The sequence below is a fragment of the Aulonocara sp. 'chitande type north' Nkhata Bay genome, linkage group LG12 (assembly GCF_057382095.1).
Source record: "Aulonocara sp. 'chitande type north' Nkhata Bay isolate Kocher_YH1m ecotype deep benthic linkage group LG12, A_spYH_male_GT1.1, whole genome shotgun sequence".
NCBI lineage: Eukaryota > Metazoa > Chordata > Actinopteri > Cichliformes > Cichlidae > Aulonocara > Aulonocara sp. 'chitande type north' Nkhata Bay.
In genome coordinates, this window is record NC_141355.1 from 20,225,433 (window position 1) to 20,241,261 (window position 15,829).

General features: G+C 41.0%; 2 protein-coding genes across 4 annotated transcripts in view; one reads left to right on the forward strand and one right to left on the reverse strand.

Moving 5' to 3' along the window:
* Positions 1 to 980: 980 nt before the first annotated feature.
* LOC147317301 (ceramide transfer protein-like) lies at positions 981 to 9,028 on the forward strand. The gene is made up of 8 exons (XM_086314119.1): positions 981 to 1,324; positions 3,161 to 3,253; positions 4,040 to 4,135; positions 4,370 to 4,502; positions 4,593 to 4,663; positions 4,772 to 4,900; positions 6,999 to 7,128; positions 7,706 to 9,028. The coding sequence occupies exons 1-8, from the start codon at positions 1,202 to 1,204 to the stop codon at positions 7,831 to 7,833; spliced, it is 903 nt and encodes a 300-aa protein (XP_086170245.1). The 5' UTR covers positions 981 to 1,201; the 3' UTR covers positions 7,834 to 9,028.
* A 256-nt stretch (positions 9,029 to 9,284) lies between these two features.
* The window catches only part of pip5k1bb (phosphatidylinositol-4-phosphate 5-kinase, type I, beta b), a 32,471-nt gene continuing 25,926 nt past the window's right edge, over positions 9,285 to 15,829 (reverse strand). For all 3 annotated transcript variants that reach the window (XM_086314116.1, XM_086314115.1, XM_086314117.1), the window contains exons 10-15: positions 15,728 to 15,776; positions 15,474 to 15,558; positions 14,611 to 14,769; positions 12,644 to 12,770; positions 10,640 to 10,763; positions 9,285 to 10,553 (exon numbers count right to left, since the gene is read on the reverse strand). In XM_086314116.1, the coding sequence (XP_086170242.1) occupies positions 10,551 to 10,553; positions 10,640 to 10,763; positions 12,644 to 12,770; positions 14,611 to 14,769; positions 15,474 to 15,558; positions 15,728 to 15,776 (547 nt within the window). In that variant the 3' untranslated portion in view covers positions 9,285 to 10,550. The remainder of the gene's footprint in view (positions 10,554 to 10,639; positions 10,764 to 12,643; positions 12,771 to 14,610; positions 14,770 to 15,473; positions 15,559 to 15,727; positions 15,777 to 15,829) is intronic.

The window sequence follows — 15,829 nt, forward strand, 5'->3', positions numbered from 1 at the left end:
AGATCTTGAACTTGATTAAAAGCGTTGCCATCAGTGTAGGTGTTCCATAGGGATCCATTCTTGGACCTATTTTATTAACACTTTAAGTGTGTGTCTGTGTATAATCTATATCTCTGTGTATATAATATTTTTGTGTTTTTTTACTGTCAGCTGCATTGTATCACATCTGTGTAATTTATGTAGAGCGTTTACATTTTCACACCACCTTCCAATGTCAGGTTTACCAAAGTAGTCCTAAATTAAGTTTTGCTTGTTACAAAATGTTTTGTTTCTACTATGGTTATTCCACCAGAATATGCTTGAATATTGTTACTGCATTCCTGAACAACACTAATTTTAGTGGTTGTATGTGATACTTGATTAATTTCTGACTTCTCAGAGACGTTCAGTGGCTTCAAATGTGGGTAAAAAGCTTGAATTAAGTTCAGTTAATGCAGTCATTTTTATTTTAATCAGGTTGTTTGATTGTTTTTTGACAGATTTCGAAAATATTCTTTTTTTCTTCTTTTTATAAAAGGTAGTTATTTTTTTAACTTTCAGCTGTAGTCTGTATTTTACTTATTCATCAGTCCTTAAACACAATCATGGCAACATTAGAAAGAATAACTACTGACATCTAGCGGTGAATACTTTACACTACATACACTTTAATGCAAGTTAGCTCCGGTGTTGGTCCGCCTGCTGAAAATGCAAATCAGATCGCATCCAAAGGAAAAAGAGACTGTAGCCTGTGTCCAGGCAGCAAGAAAAACAGGAAAAGTCAGTTCCCCGGTCCTTTCCATGATCCAACTATCCGGATAAAAGCGGCTACTGTAAACATGTTATGAAATTCAACTCCTACAGTCACTGCTCAGTAAACATGAAACAAGTGGACAGTTTGAGGTCCTGTAACACTCTCTGTTCATGTTGACACTGATTGGCCTGTGCCTTTAAAAGAGCTCCTCATGTATGTCCTGATCTCAGCTGATCTCGACAAACCAGTTCTCTCTCTCTCTCTCTCTCTCTGTGCGTAAAGGTAAGCCGGGAAGTATTTCCTGTGAGTTAGACTACCTGAGTCAATCAACCACAAACTTATCAGTGTTTGGTTATGTATGTGAAGTTTAACTGCGGGTGTGTGGGGTAGAGACATAGAAACAGTCACAGAGCAAACACGAGGAGCGGGACACACCTACCCACACTTGTTCAGAGAGTAAGTTAGAAAATGAGTACCGGGACTTCGTTGCACAGTTCACCGAAGCAGTCGCGGAAAAGTAAGAAGAAACAGCTGCTGAAGCAGGAGACTCAAAGATGGATCCCTGTGCAGACCTGCAGCCATCCAGTTACAGTAGGTCTCTGTGTCCTGGTTATACGACACATTCTATTTATTTTGTGTTGTCTGGAATGCCGACACCTCCCTTTATACCTGTTTGTTTGTGTTTGGTTCCTCTGACTTTAATAGTATTACTCTGTTGTTAGCATTACAGTTCACCGGTAGCCACACTTGATTTGTTAGTTTATCCACACAGCAATTAAAAAAACAAAGTCCAGATACTTTAGCTAGTTTGCTATAATTCCTTTCTTCTAAGTCATAGATCTGAATAATACTAATTGGACTGGGATAAACTATTGAATATAATCTAACCATTTTACTTCTTCGCTGATTAGCTGTTATGTGGAATGGCAGCATTTCTTCGTGTAGACAAGGAGAGATAAGATCCAAACGGATTAATGGACAAAGATACAAAGTAGAACAGAAACAGTCACGTGGAAAGGAAAGTCAAGTCCTGTGGAAAACTGAGTGCATCCCCCAATCAATAGCTTCTAGAAGCACCTTTAGCAGTAATAACCTGAAGTCCCAAAATGATTTCTGTATGACTTTATCAGCCTTTCACATCATTATAGAGGAACCTTGGTCCACGCTTCCTTACAGCGTTGCTTCAGTTCAGTGAGGTTTGCGGGCATTTGTTTATGCGCAGCTCATTCTGGACTTTGACTGAGCCATTGCAACACCTTGATTTTTCTTCTCTTTTTTCCAGTCATTCTGCTGTAGATTTGATGCTTTGCATCAGATAATTGTCAAATTGCATGCGGGTAAAGCTTTACAGTAGCTGTGGGACAAATACTTTTATATTTGACTGAAGAAGACTTTGTTATAGAGAGGAGTTCTTGGCTGGCTGTAACGTGGCCAGATCCTGTGGCTGTAAAACAAACCCCAAATCATCACACCACCACCACCACCACTATGTTGATGTTTTTATTGATATGCTGTGTTTGGCTTTCAACACACATAGTGCAGTTCTTCATGGACAAACATTCCCACTTTGGTCTTGCCTGTCCAAAGGTCTTATTAGTGATTTGTTCAGATAAGCTGTGCAGCCATGTTCTTCCTTTTTTGTTTAGAGAGAGACAAGAAGCTTTCTTGTGGCAACCCTTCCAAACAAGCCACACTCTTTCAGTGTTTTTGCACTGTCGTGAACTTTAACATTTAACATGCTAACTGAGGCCTTTAGACTGAAATGTAGCTCTTGGGGGACTGCATAGAGGCCTGTGCAAAACTTTCTTATGATTAAACACTCAAGCTATAATATTATATTAATTACTGTTCATTTTAGGTCAAAATTAGGCTGCCTCCTCCTTGCATCTTCACTGTTACACCTGTCTCCCTCTCATTCACACACACATATTAGGTCTTTCTTCTACTGTCTTTCATGTCTCTTCACTCCAGAGGATACCTCCACCTCCCCAGGCTCTCTTCCACCTGCTCCCTACTCTCATTATAGAACACATTGTTGTATGTGAACATCATAGTCAGAGCAAAATATTTACTATATTTTATAAATATTTTGCTCTTTTACAATGTTTTTCTTTTTTTTACTGTACTATACTGCTGAGTGACTGTCTTCTGCTCGTCACATACATTTCATTGCAATGTTGACCCTGTGCTAACTTGCATATGACAAATAAAACTGAACTTAAATGAACTCATAGTCTGCAGAGACTCTTCTCTAAACTCATATATCAGTCTGTCCATCACGAGAAGGGTCTCAGAGCCCAGCAACACCACCTTGAACCCATCTGTCACCCTCCTCACTGCTGTCTCAATGTTCTCATTCATGGCCTCCATAAACCCATTTCTGTCTCCTTGATCTTCTCATCTTAACTCATCTGCTCGTTCCCTCAGAGCCAGTCAAGGACGGTCTGGAAAGTTCAACTGCCTTCAGCTTCCTCCGGTCATGAATATTCCAGCATCGGCACACACAGATTTGCCAACAAGGTGCGAACCATATTTATGTTTGTTTGCTCTGTGCTATTCACCCTCCTCCTGTCCACCTTTGTTAAAATTTAAGGTAACAAGTTGCTGCTCTTATCTTTGTCTTATCATCCCTGTACAAATCAAGGTCTTCTTGGTGCTGATGACGCTGACATACCTGACCTTAATCTTAATCACATCATTTTGTGCTCACTGCAATATTAAAGTACAGATTCATATGAAATGCTACTTTTTTGGGGTTGTTATGTGTCTTCTGCTCTCCTGCTGTGGAGTCTTTTTCAGTTTTTGTAGTTTATTCCTTCTTCTTTTTAAAATCTTTCTCCGATGTACAGCTCTATATCCACTCTCCTTCCTCGTCCTCGATCGAGCTAATCAGTCATCTGCTTCAGATAACATTCACTGATTCAGCCCTCAAGTGCTGTGTTTGGGAACGTCACGTAAACGCCTGCTAAACCACTCCCTGCAGGATTTCACAAACGTTTCCTGTGCTCCGAGGATCAGAGTCAGGTTGCGCTCAGTATATAGCACCACCTGACTATACAGGAAGTCAAAATTCTGGGAGAAATCAGGGACCGTGACGCGTTGTTGAGGTTTTGAACACACCCAAGCAATATCAAGTGTGTAATATTTATTTAGTTGGATAGTAAATTTGCTTAAGACATTTCTGGGATTCATGGCTTCTCTTATTTTTATCAACACCTCTGTTTAAAAAAACTAAATACACAGGTAGAAGGTGTGATGATCGCTCAGGCATATAAATACTGTAATGCTATAATATCTGACTCTTAGGTGGAGGAAACTGTGCAGAATCACATGGCTTACTCCATCCAGGAGGAGGGCGGAGGTGCCAACTGGCAACTGGTAGCAGAAGAAGGGGCGATGAAGGTGAGGACAGAAAACATGAATTATTTCTGTTGTTTGCTGTGAATATTTAAATCTCATTCACATTTTAAAATGTACTGCAGTAGTAACTTATTTGTGCTACAGTGAAAAAATACACCGCTGAAATACACGGTGATTTAAAACTTTTAAAAGCCTGAGAAAAATCATCTTAGTTTTTAGTAACGGGTGAAGTTGTTAGTGTGTTTATAATATTCTGTCTGTGGTGCTGTGTAACAGGTATACAGGAGGGAAGTGGAGGAGAACGGCATCGTCCTGGATCCCCTCAAAGCGACACATGCTGTGAAGGGGGTAACTGGACATGAGGTCTGCCACTACTTCTGGGACACTGCAGTCCGATTGGACTGGGAGAGTAAGATCTGTGTTTTAGTCCAACATATTATTACTATTTGACTTTCCTTGTGTTATTGCCATGACCTGATGTGAACTCTCCCTCCCACAGCCACCGTTGAAAATTTCCACGTTGTGGAAAAGCTCTCTGATAATGCCGTCATTGTCTACCAGACGCACAAGGTATACTGAGTGCACACTGCACAGTGAAACACAATGCACATTTCATCAGTTATATTGCACAGCCTGTTTTTGATTGATTGAATTGATCACGTGTCTCCTTTGTTTTAGACAGTGTGGCCTGTCGCTCAGCGAGATGTGCTCTTCCTGTCAGTCATCAGGATGATTCCACCGAGAAATGAAAGTGAACCCGACACATGGATCGTCTGCAACATCTCTGTGGAGCATGATGATGTACCTGTAAGATTAACCCTCAGAGGCTTCCCTTGTGTTTTTAGCGCTAGACTGTTGTGCTGTGTTCATTTAATTAATAGATGATGTTCAGGACATTTTGTGCCATTCAGTTTTTTATTTTCTGTTATTTCTTTTATTTCTTTTATTTTCTATTTTCTGCTGTGCTGAATGAATATAGCTGATATTTGCCAAAAGATATATTTTTTAAATTTTAGAATAGTTGTCTCAACTCCTTAAATTAGCTTAAAATGGTTAGGCTATGCACATCCACATTTGATCTAAGGCCAAAAAATGCCCCATTGAAAGCTATTGAAATTCGCTTCAATTTAAAATGTTTAGATTTGTCCACCAGATGGCGCTACTCTTCTGTTTTCTGCAGGGGTGTCTTGTCACTGAACTGATAAGTTAGTGCCGCTACTGATGTTGGATAATTGTGTGTGTGTGTGTGTGTGTGTGTGTGTGTGTGTGTGTCTTCTCTTTCTTTTTTTTCCCAATTAGTAATTGTTTTGGTGAAAAAATCTGACACTGTACAAAAAATGCATGAAAATCAACAGTACGGCTAATCATTAACCCATCTCACAGCCTAACAAAAATAGTAATAATAGTCGTATAATCATAATAATAAGTTTTTTTACATGTATATTTCAGGCTGAAGTAGTTTTAAAACTACAGCATATCAGCATTAGCACATCAAACCAACTGTCAGACACAGTGGTGGAGGAATGATGTTTCGGAGTCACAGGAACCTGAGCACCTTTCATGAACTCATGAAGTATTATAGAGTCAAATCTGACACTGGCAGCTAAAGCTTGGGTCACGCGACAGGACAATGATCCCGAGCACAATCATGTGAGAGGCTCATAAAGTCATACACAAGACAATTACTTCGGGTTACAGCAGAGTCCCAGTGCTAAGCACTTGAGTTAAAGGCAGCTTTACTTCTTTTTAGGTTTGTGAAGGTGAAACATCTTTCCTTTTGACATGATGACAGGGTGAGTCAAAAACTCTCAGGACCACCCCCAAGGTGACAATCAGAACAGAATCAGGACACTTTATTGATCCTTAGGAGAAATTATTTTGGTTACAGTGCTCCAGTACAAACAGTAACAAAGACAGACATTACAAAAAGTAATAAATAGCACAATATATACATACATATAAGTTACTTATTGATAAATATCTGAATAAGAAAGAAGGGAATGTGCAAAAGGGGTGTAGCTATTGCAGTATACAGTGTGCTAAGTGGATGAGTTGTACAGGGAGATGGCCACAGGCAGGAATGATTTCCTGTGTCGTTCAGTGGTGCTTTTTGGTAATCTTAGTCTCTTGCTGAACTTCTTCTGTGACTGACCAGCATGTCATGGAGTGGGTGGGAGGAATTATCCAACATTGCCTTTATCTTGGACAACATTCACCTCTCCAACACCACCTCAAGAGAGTCCAGCTCCATCCCCACAACATTACTGGCCTTGCGGATCAGTTTATTTAGTCTCTTACCATCAGCAACCCTCAATTTACTCCCCAAGCATACAACAGCATAGAGGATCGCACTGGCCACAACAGACTTGTAGAAAATCCCAAGCATTGTCCGGCAGATGTTGAAGGACCTCAGTCGCCTCAAAAAATAGAGGTGACTCTGGCCAATCCCAGTAGAGGTTAAATATTTGGGCCTTTATGACTGAAGAAGACTCTCTGATGAGATGTGAAAAATCTTAATGAAAGTAAAAACACGTCCAGTTGCCTTCAGCTCGAGTGCTTAAGCGTGCCATGACCTGGATGACTGAAAACAGACATAAGCACTGCTCCTGGTATAAGAACAACTCTTACATTTGAGGTTTAATACATTATGCCTGACAAAGAAAGCTGGGTAAACATACTGCTTATGCATATTTTTCTCTTCACACCTCCAAGTGCTGTAACAGTGCATCTAGTTCATGTTAGTATCAAACATCATCTTGTCAAACAAGGCCTTATTGAGTAAATGGGAGAACAATGTTAACCAAAGTCTGTCAGTCATATCAGTTACAGTGAGATATGTGTCTGTTTTGGGGGATTTAATTTGTTTTTACTCCTATTTATTTATTCATGTATTTTTCACTTTCAGCTAACAAACCGGTGTGTTCGTGCCAAACTTAATGTTGCAATGATCTGCCAAACGCTGGTTAGTCCACCAGAGGGCGACAAAGAGATCAGCAGAGACAACATCTCGTGCAGGGTCAGCTATGTTGCCAATGGTAAGTGCCTCTTAAGAGCATCTGGATTTGATCTCAGCAGACAGCAGAACAAAGCCTCTATTTAGTCTTACAGTCCTCACATGTATCACTAGATTTTGTACACGACAGATGAGAAAAGCACACTTTGAATGTCTGAATGTTTGGTTATTCAGTCTAATGGAAGTGTTTGTTAGACCATCAAAGAAAATATAGAATTGGTTATTCATTCGTTTGAATGACTGACATGCCATTCTTTGTTTTGGCCCTTTTTTGTTTTTGTTAAATGAATTTTGGAGTTTTGACACGAGGATGACCCAGCCTGGGGTATTACTTTGAAATTGTAGTCCAGACTGCAACTTCTGCCCCTGCAGACAAGCAGGTTATTACATAAAGCAGCGCTGCAGGATGAATAAGCCAGTTTATTGTCAGAGATGCCGAGCGAGTCGAGGGAGTTCATTTAAAAACATAAATATTAAATCACCACGTCCCGCCAGAGGGCATCCCACACAGCTGCCTGTGCAGGTTTATTATTAATAGTTTTATCATAAGTCAGCAGGAACACACTGTTTCCTGATTATATTTCTCTGTGTGACTGCAGTGAACCCCGGAGGCTGGTTTCCAGCATCAATCCTCAGACCTGTGGCCAAGAGAGAGTATCCCAAGTTCCTCAAACGCTTCAGCTCCTACGTCCAGGAGAAAACCGCTGGGAAGCCCATCCTTTTCTGAATTCAACGAGGTAACCAGGACCCCAAGCACAACTTGACTGGCAGCTACATCTTCTATAATTATAATTAATTATATTTGTATATTTTTGTTTTATTGGGTTAATTTAATTACCATGCATACCATCTTTGACCTTTTAAGTTTAACTAAGTTCATGATTTTTTTTCTTTTTTTTCGATTGGATTGATTTTATTGAAGTGAACGAGGTAAGATCTACAGAATCTGTAATTATTCAGATGCCCCTCGAGCTTTAAAACAAAAGTAGTTGTTTATGATCTTAGCTAGATCATGCTGGTCATGGGCGCTTTTGTATGTAACCACAAGAATTTCATGAGGTGATTTTTTTTTGGGGTAAATTATTTCGTGCATTTCTATTGATTATCCATTTCCTGACTTTTTTTGGGGGGGGGGGGGGTCTTGCTCTAATTGGTAATATTACAGCTGCTTTTTTCTCCTTTTTTGGTACTGCTAAACTTCACTAAAGGTCAATTAAACAAACAAAAAAACCTAAACTGATATTTACAGCAAAAGCACTGATGAGGTGGGAACACTTTCACTTCTTCCCTCCCTCTCGTGGCGACTCTTTGCAGTTTGATGGCCTAAAGCTTTGAAATCTTTAATATTGTTATAAAGTAGCTTTCAGAGAGCACAGTGGACACGGTGTATTGTACAGAGAAAACTCTAGATGTCAAATAAATTATCACTTGTGACTCTTAAACACTTGAATTTATTGACAGAAGCAGTCAGAAGAAATATAGCTTGGGCGATGAGGAGCATTTAACTTTAGTTTGGTGCCTTTTTCATATGAGTGTTAAAAGGCTTAAACTAAAACCATACCTCTGAAAATGGTCGGGTACAAGGAATGGACTGAAACTGTATTTAAAATAAATTAAAATTGTATTTTTTTTTTTTTTTTTTTTAATAAAAGCAGCCAATGTCTAAAGAAAATCTTTGGAAGAGCCCAGAGAGCCATTTCTGAAAACCACTTTAAAAAATTACAAGAAAATCTGGAGGCAAATGTCACGAAATGAGGCGTGGCTGCAGACGTTTTGCACAGTGTTGTAGCTACATGAGCAGAATGCATTTAGTGATTTCAGTTTTGTCTGTATTTTAAATAGTTTGTATATTTTTAAACTGTATATGAGAAATTTTATTTGACAGTAAATGTTTTGCAATGTTCTGTAAATTAAAGTTAATATACAGCAGAACCGATCGTATTCTTTTCCTCACACTGGCGTGACAATGAAACTGGTTTCTGTGGAAAGCCGCAATAATCAGCGTTGGAACAGAATCAGGTCACGGCCGTTTCTACGTGGAGTTTACGTGTTACCACCGTGTTTGCATGCCTAGGGTTTCTACCCATACTCTCACTAAAGACCGCCACTTCCTAAACATCCACAGCTATGACCTGCAAACGCATGACATGAAATGTTTTGAGCATTCACAGGCAGACACAGAGTTTAAATTTTTTATTTATAGGAGTCTCTTCTTTATATAAATACGCATTGTCTATACATTCAGCGATGAAAGTATATTTTCAGCAAATGGTAAAATATTGGGATTTACATAATAAATTATGGTCTCAACTGACGTGATCGTGGAGTTCAAACACTTATAGCTGGATATGATTTTGATGGAGCGGTACTGGACCGCCACCGAGTGTCTCAGAACTTGAACTTAAAGAGGACACACTTATTCAGTATCAAAGGATATCCTGAGTAAAAGCATCTTCAGTCATGACGCAAACCTCATGAAACTAGTAGTTCCACATCAAACAGAAAAAAAAATATCTACAGTGTTGCTTCATTGTCTTTGTACATGTAGTGTCAACGACAAAACAAGTGTGCATTTGAATAATAAAGATTTTAAAAAAAGTGCATGTTCACACATCTGTGCTTCTATCAGGTAGCCCACCCGCCTAAAGCAGTGTCCTTGGAGAAATCTGTCTTACAGAAATCATAACATGGCAAAAGTGCCTCCTGCTCCGGGCTTCAGACGAGGCCTGGCCGCAGTCTTTGCTCGCTTCACGCTCCTCTCCGGGCGGCACAGTTAGGAAAAAATGCAGGCCGCTTAAACCGGATCGCACCTCGGGTTTGGCCTCGGCAGCTTCAGTATCTAGTCTGTTCACAGGAGTCTTTCCTGGTAGGTGTTGGATGCGGCTACAAAACCAACTTGTGTCCTTCGTTTGACAACGCGGCGTCCCTCCTCATTGGGGACAAAGATGCCACCATAAATTCAGTGTAAACATTTCTCATTTTAACAGCAACTAAAGCAGTCGCGAATCGTAAAAGTGTCCTTCATGTCTTTCTGAACAGCAGGGAAAGAAAAAAAACCCAAACCAAACATCTAAACACATGAATGGTTTGCATCTACCGTCTCCTCAAATATGCTGAAGTTGTTTTGTAGGCCTTGAAAACAGTACACACATATAAAACCTAATGGTGCCGCGGCATTGACGCATGTTCCCAAAGCTCAGTCTGATGTACAGCACGTGACACGGTATGTTGCATGGTTCCTCGCAGATCTCCTTCACTTTGACTTTTCGTCCAACAACCAGTGGAAATCTCAGTACTTTTTTTGATGTGTTGGCAAAGACAAGTGGTAACATGGATCTAGCAGCACTGAAAGTGAGTCAAACGCCAGCATGGCCTGTCCAGTGGGGGTGTGGCGATTGTCTTATGCTTGGCAGGAGAAAATGAATGTTTGTAAAGCTGCTCCTTTCACTGTGAAACAAAGAGAATAAGTCAGTATATCCAGCTGAAGCCTAGTCAATATTTAAACAAGAATAACCTGAAATAAATGAACCCACCAGGTAGACGTCAAGAACCGATCCGTCATCTCGATCCATGTCCACGTCCATGGTGCTCTGCTCCGACGTAAGGCAGATGGCACTGTCCTCCAGGGTGAAGGTGGAGCTGGATGCGACGTCATCCCTGAAAAACACGGTCGCACGTTAACTTGTAGACGGACCTGAGAGCTTATCATCTGCGTCAAAGCCCCGGTTAGAGCAGGGCAGCTGTATAAACAGTGCTGGAAAAGGGATTGGAAAAAACCCCTTAACAAACGAACCGCAGATTTATTGCGGACTCTGACGTAAAGAGACAAAGAAACCTGTCTGGTGTCGGGACGTAGAGGCTCATTGTCTCAGAAACGCCAAACGGGAGGTTGAAATTGAGAGGAATTGCTGGGAGAGAGAGTCCTACAGATTTCTCAATGTGGAGTAAGAGATACAAGTGAGCTTTAAAAGAGATTTCTTCCAGGAAATTACAGACCTAAAAAGTTAACTCCTTCATTTTGGTTTCCACTGGAGGGAACTTACATCCACAGAAATTCCAATTTTCTATCCTTTCTAATAAAAACTGTAGCATATTGCACTCTGACAGAAAATATGTTCTTTTTCATGCATGTACGCATTCAACGAATGAGATCCAGCTAACGCGCAGCCCACAGATCTTGGAAATTCCTTGCAGTAGTTGAATTGGACGAGGAGGAATGGGGGGAGGGACTTATTAAAAATGGATCAAAAGCGTAATGCTGAAATAGAGTGCTATTAGACTGAATCCATACAGGAGTCAGATAAATGGATTTGAACGTAGCTCGCACATTCGTACTGCAAAATTCATCCTGCCTTTAGTTGCAGTCTCTGGTTCACCACTAGGGGGCAACAAAAGATCGTTTTCCCTTATATGCACATCAGCAGACTTCCTGATAAATTCAGGAATGTGTTTTTGCCCTTTTCTAACATATGACACACTATGTTAGGGGTTCAAAGAGATGTAATCCAATTAGAACAAGAGCAGCATGTTGCTATAGTTGTAGAGATAACAGATGGATGTGAGACATACGGATAAGCTACAGCTTTATTAATAAATAAATAAAAAATGAATGATAGATAGATAGATAGATAGCTAGATAGCTAGATAGATAGATGTGACACTTCAAAAGTGTGTTACTAAAATAAAAGGCAGAGCGGCTGTCAGACAGGGATTATTGTTGGCTGATATACAGTCTCCACAGCGCCGCTTGTCCTCTTTTGTCACCGTATTTGTGCAGCGTAATGGCACAGAGTAAGAGTGTGTCAAAGCTGCTGTTTAAATATTTATAAAAACAGTTGACAGAACAATGTCAGGGCAGCAGCAGGTGACTGATGAAGGGACAAGACCGGGCAAGTCACACAATGCAGCCTCAGAAAGCAAGCTGAACTCGACACTGTTGGACAGGAGGAGCACTGAAAGGTGGAAGGGAAGAAAAAAATGCAAAGGGCAGGGGATGCAGGGCTTAGAGGCTTTTAGCAGGACAGGAAATAAAGCTTTAACACACTTTCTCTCTCCACATTGGTAAAAGTCACAATGAAACCTGTTAATGTAACACTCTGATTGTGTTAAAAATCAGGGTTTCAACTATTAGTCAATGCTGTGCCATTAAAGCATTTCATTAAGGGACGCTTGAGCCATCCAAAGTCATTCCTGCCACAAGAGTCCAATCAAATAAAAGTTTTCCTGGCATCCACTACAACACCACGCATCCTGATTCATATGTTGTCTATGAAGCGTGCACGTGTACTTGGATGCATGCAGGCAAACTAAGTGAGTAACATGCTCCATGACGCACGTCACCAATAAGACCGTGTGACGTAGACGCACAGGTAACAATAAGGCGGGAGTGCCCGAGCATGTGCGTGAGTGTACATGTTAGGCGTGACTTCCTTCTTTTCTTCGTGGCCTTGCGTCATGGTTTAAGGTGATCAGCTTAACATTTCAGGATCATGTGAGTGTAGGAAAACAAGGAAACGTCAACACAGGAGACACTGTACCTGTCCTCTGTTTGGTTTTCCACGTTTACAAAGATGGAGGAGGTGGAGATAGTTCCCATGGAGGAGCCCTCGTAGAAGGATGGGTTGGCTGGGACAATGTCGGGGCGCAGATATGAACCGAACACGGCTGAGGAGGAAAAAAGAAAACTAAATTTTAAACATGTGACGGTTTCCTATCTCAGGTGCGCTCAGTTTTAACTTACATGGTGCCAATAAATACAAACAGTCATCTAAAGATGCTTCCTAGTGACGGGAAAGGCCCCACAAAATCACAGAGAAAAACCTAACGATTCAGCAATCTAACTATGAGCAAACACTTGGCGACAGGAAGAGCGAGGGCGAGGGCGGCCATCTGCCACAACAGCCTGATGTTAGAGCGCACCATAAAACAGTAAAACAATAAACACTCCTGTGCCTTCAGACTTTCAAACTCCACAATCCAGGTAAGCGCATTTTGACCTCTACGGTTGGGCGATCCCACACATTTTACAACTTTAGGCTGAGTACTTCGGCTCCAGATAAGTGTGGGAACACCAAACGCTGTAAAATCAGAGTTCCCCCTTAAAAGGAAGCATTTCCTGGAAGCTGAGCTGAATAAAATCTAAAGCTGACACTGGATGTATCCTAGGAAAAGTGAGTATGTTTTTCCTGTAATTCTGCCGTGTCTTTGCAGACTTCAAAACCTAATCATCGACACAAGGCAGCGAATAAGAGTTTAATGCAACTGATTAGATTAGGGTGTCAAACATAAGGCCTAGGGGCCAGAATCGAAAAGGCGAAGACTCTGATCCAGCCCACGAGACATCTTTGGAGATTGTGAAGCAGAGCATAAATTTTGGACTTTTACCTGTATTTTCATACATTTTACAGATGTCCTACTGATAAAGATCCCCTCCCACAGCCATTCATATGACACCAAAGTAATGAAGTAATAGATAAATGACTGAATGACATTCAAGTTCCTATAGACATTTCTGTGAATTAAACATTACAGGGCAGTCTGGGGAAATGAGCTACTACAATTCTGTACTTTTACACATTTTGTTTTTACCATTAAAGGCCAAAGAGTCGTAGTGACAGATTTCTTTCATTAACTACAGCCGAATTTCTTTATCATGAAAAAAAAAAACCAAAAACGGAGACATACTGTTAAACACACACTTTTTTTCCTCATATTGAGATGGAAATGGATTAAATATGTAGATAAAATTCTTTACACTGACAGAAATGGGATTTTCGCTGGTCCAGCCCACTTCAGATCAAAGCAGCAGCATGTGCGACACACTTTGTTTAGATGCTTCCGGTTAAACTGACATACGAGCCACTCCCTTTAGAGTGAAAACCGATTTCCTGCCCTTCCCGAGACCCCTTCAGTGACCATAAGAGCGAAGGGAAGTTTAACAACCCAAACGGATTTATAGTTTGTTGCATCACAGCTGGAGATACAGCTGGGGCAGGGCTCGATTAGAGGAGAGGACAAATGACCCCCGTGACTTATCTTTCTGCTCCACACCCACATTTCTTCCGGTGTGCTGTTGGCTAAATAACTCGCCTTATCAAACACAAAGATCACACAGATGTAGCTGCTTTATCACGTAAGAATGTAGGGGGAGCTCAATCTAAGGATGGTTTATACACAGTTTGTACACACAAATACTGTAACTGATGTAATGTTAATAGGAAGGTAACCTCTGTTTATTTCCATCAAAGCCAAACAATACATCAACCACTGACTGCTTCCTCCTCTTGGGAAGTGCTGAGAGGACAACATTTTTATGGCTGAGTGGAAGCAGCTCTTTAGTGGCCTCGAGTGTTTCTAAAAAGCTCTAATAAGCCGCAAAACGAAGCTTGAAGAGGCAGACGTGGCGAAGATTAAGGTAAAATGTCAAGTGCTTTTTATGATCTACCAATCCCACCCCCACTTCCTTGGCACAGATGCTGATCTGTCAAACTCTTGTTTTGTGTACCTTGTCCATCCAGGCTGGCGAGGCTGCGCGCTCCTACCAGCCGGTCCCTCCTGTCCTCCTCGTTCCTCTCATCCGCTTGCGATGAAAGGATCTCCTGTGAGCACGACTTCAGAGCAGGGATGGAAGTGCGGGTCCTCTTTGAAGGGGAGAATCGAATTGCTGTGGAGCCAAAATTTTAAAAAAAGGAGCACATGAGTCAGGTAAAGGACCACAATCTGATATTCAGGGACTTGGAGGCGAGGGAGACAAAAACTGCAATAATTAGGGGGGAGATAAATCAAATCAGTGTTCACACAGAGGAAAACTTCAATGCCCTGCTTCCAAAATTAGAAGCTATTAAACTGTTAAAATGCACAATGACGCTGACACAAATGTCCCCTAAGCCACTTCTTATTCTGCCTCCTGAGCAGGGCGTGAAATAAAATCCTTTCCTGTCATCTCCCTCTGTCGGGACTTGGCAATGGTTAACAGCGCAGCTAAATCCTCAAATCAGTGCCTCAGCCATATGTATTTCCACAGAGGGGGTCCGACATGGTAACATTTGTTTCTATATTTGATGTTCCAAAACAGCTTCCTGGTTTCACCTACAGCCACACCCAGGACACTGAGAATAGATGCTACGGATAAAAAACTATTAAAAAACTATTTTCCTATCTCGGAGTTTACGGATCATGTGCTTCAAAAGCTTATCCAATAGCCAACTCTAAAAGACCCAGTGCCATTTCAGTGACATCAAAATACCCAGTAATTCATAAGATAAACTGCCTACAGTTTCATTCCTGTTACCAGAGCAGGATTTCCAGCTTTCCACATTTTGTTTCCTCCTTTAGTTTCACATGACCATGATCAGTCAGCTGACTTACGCTGAGTCTTCCTGAAGACCCGTGTGCTCATGAACTTCAGGAAGCGGCTGGCGTAAAACCCGGGCCGGTGGACTGAGACGGAGTCCTGAGGACAAATCAGAAAGGGAGGAAAGAAAGAAAAAAAAAAAAAAAAAAAAAAAAAAGAAGTCAGGTTTTTATCAGACAGCCACGGGTAATTTTAAAGAGGACGTAACAAAATAAAAGGCTCATTCATAAAAGCTGCTCCATCAGATTTGAGCAGGCTATCAACTTACACCATCGTACACCAGGGCTTTCCATGAGTGCTCCAACTTTTTAATGAACCTGCAGGAGAAACACAACAAAAAGAGGCCTTGTTACGAAGGTTATACAACAAA

Bases quoted from the DNA above. Each gene is read 5' to 3' on its own strand.
- LOC147317301 (XM_086314119.1), top strand. From the start codon at position 1,202: ATGAGTACCGGGACTTCGTTGCACAGTTCACCGAAGCAGTCGCGGAAA. The intron at 3,254-4,039 runs GTGCGAACCATA...TCTGACTCTTAG, and splicing joins CACACAGATTTGCCAACAAG to GTGGAGGAAACTGTGCAGAA. The intron at 7,129-7,705 runs GTAAGTGCCTCT...GTGTGACTGCAG, and splicing joins GGTCAGCTATGTTGCCAATG to TGAACCCCGGAGGCTGGTTT.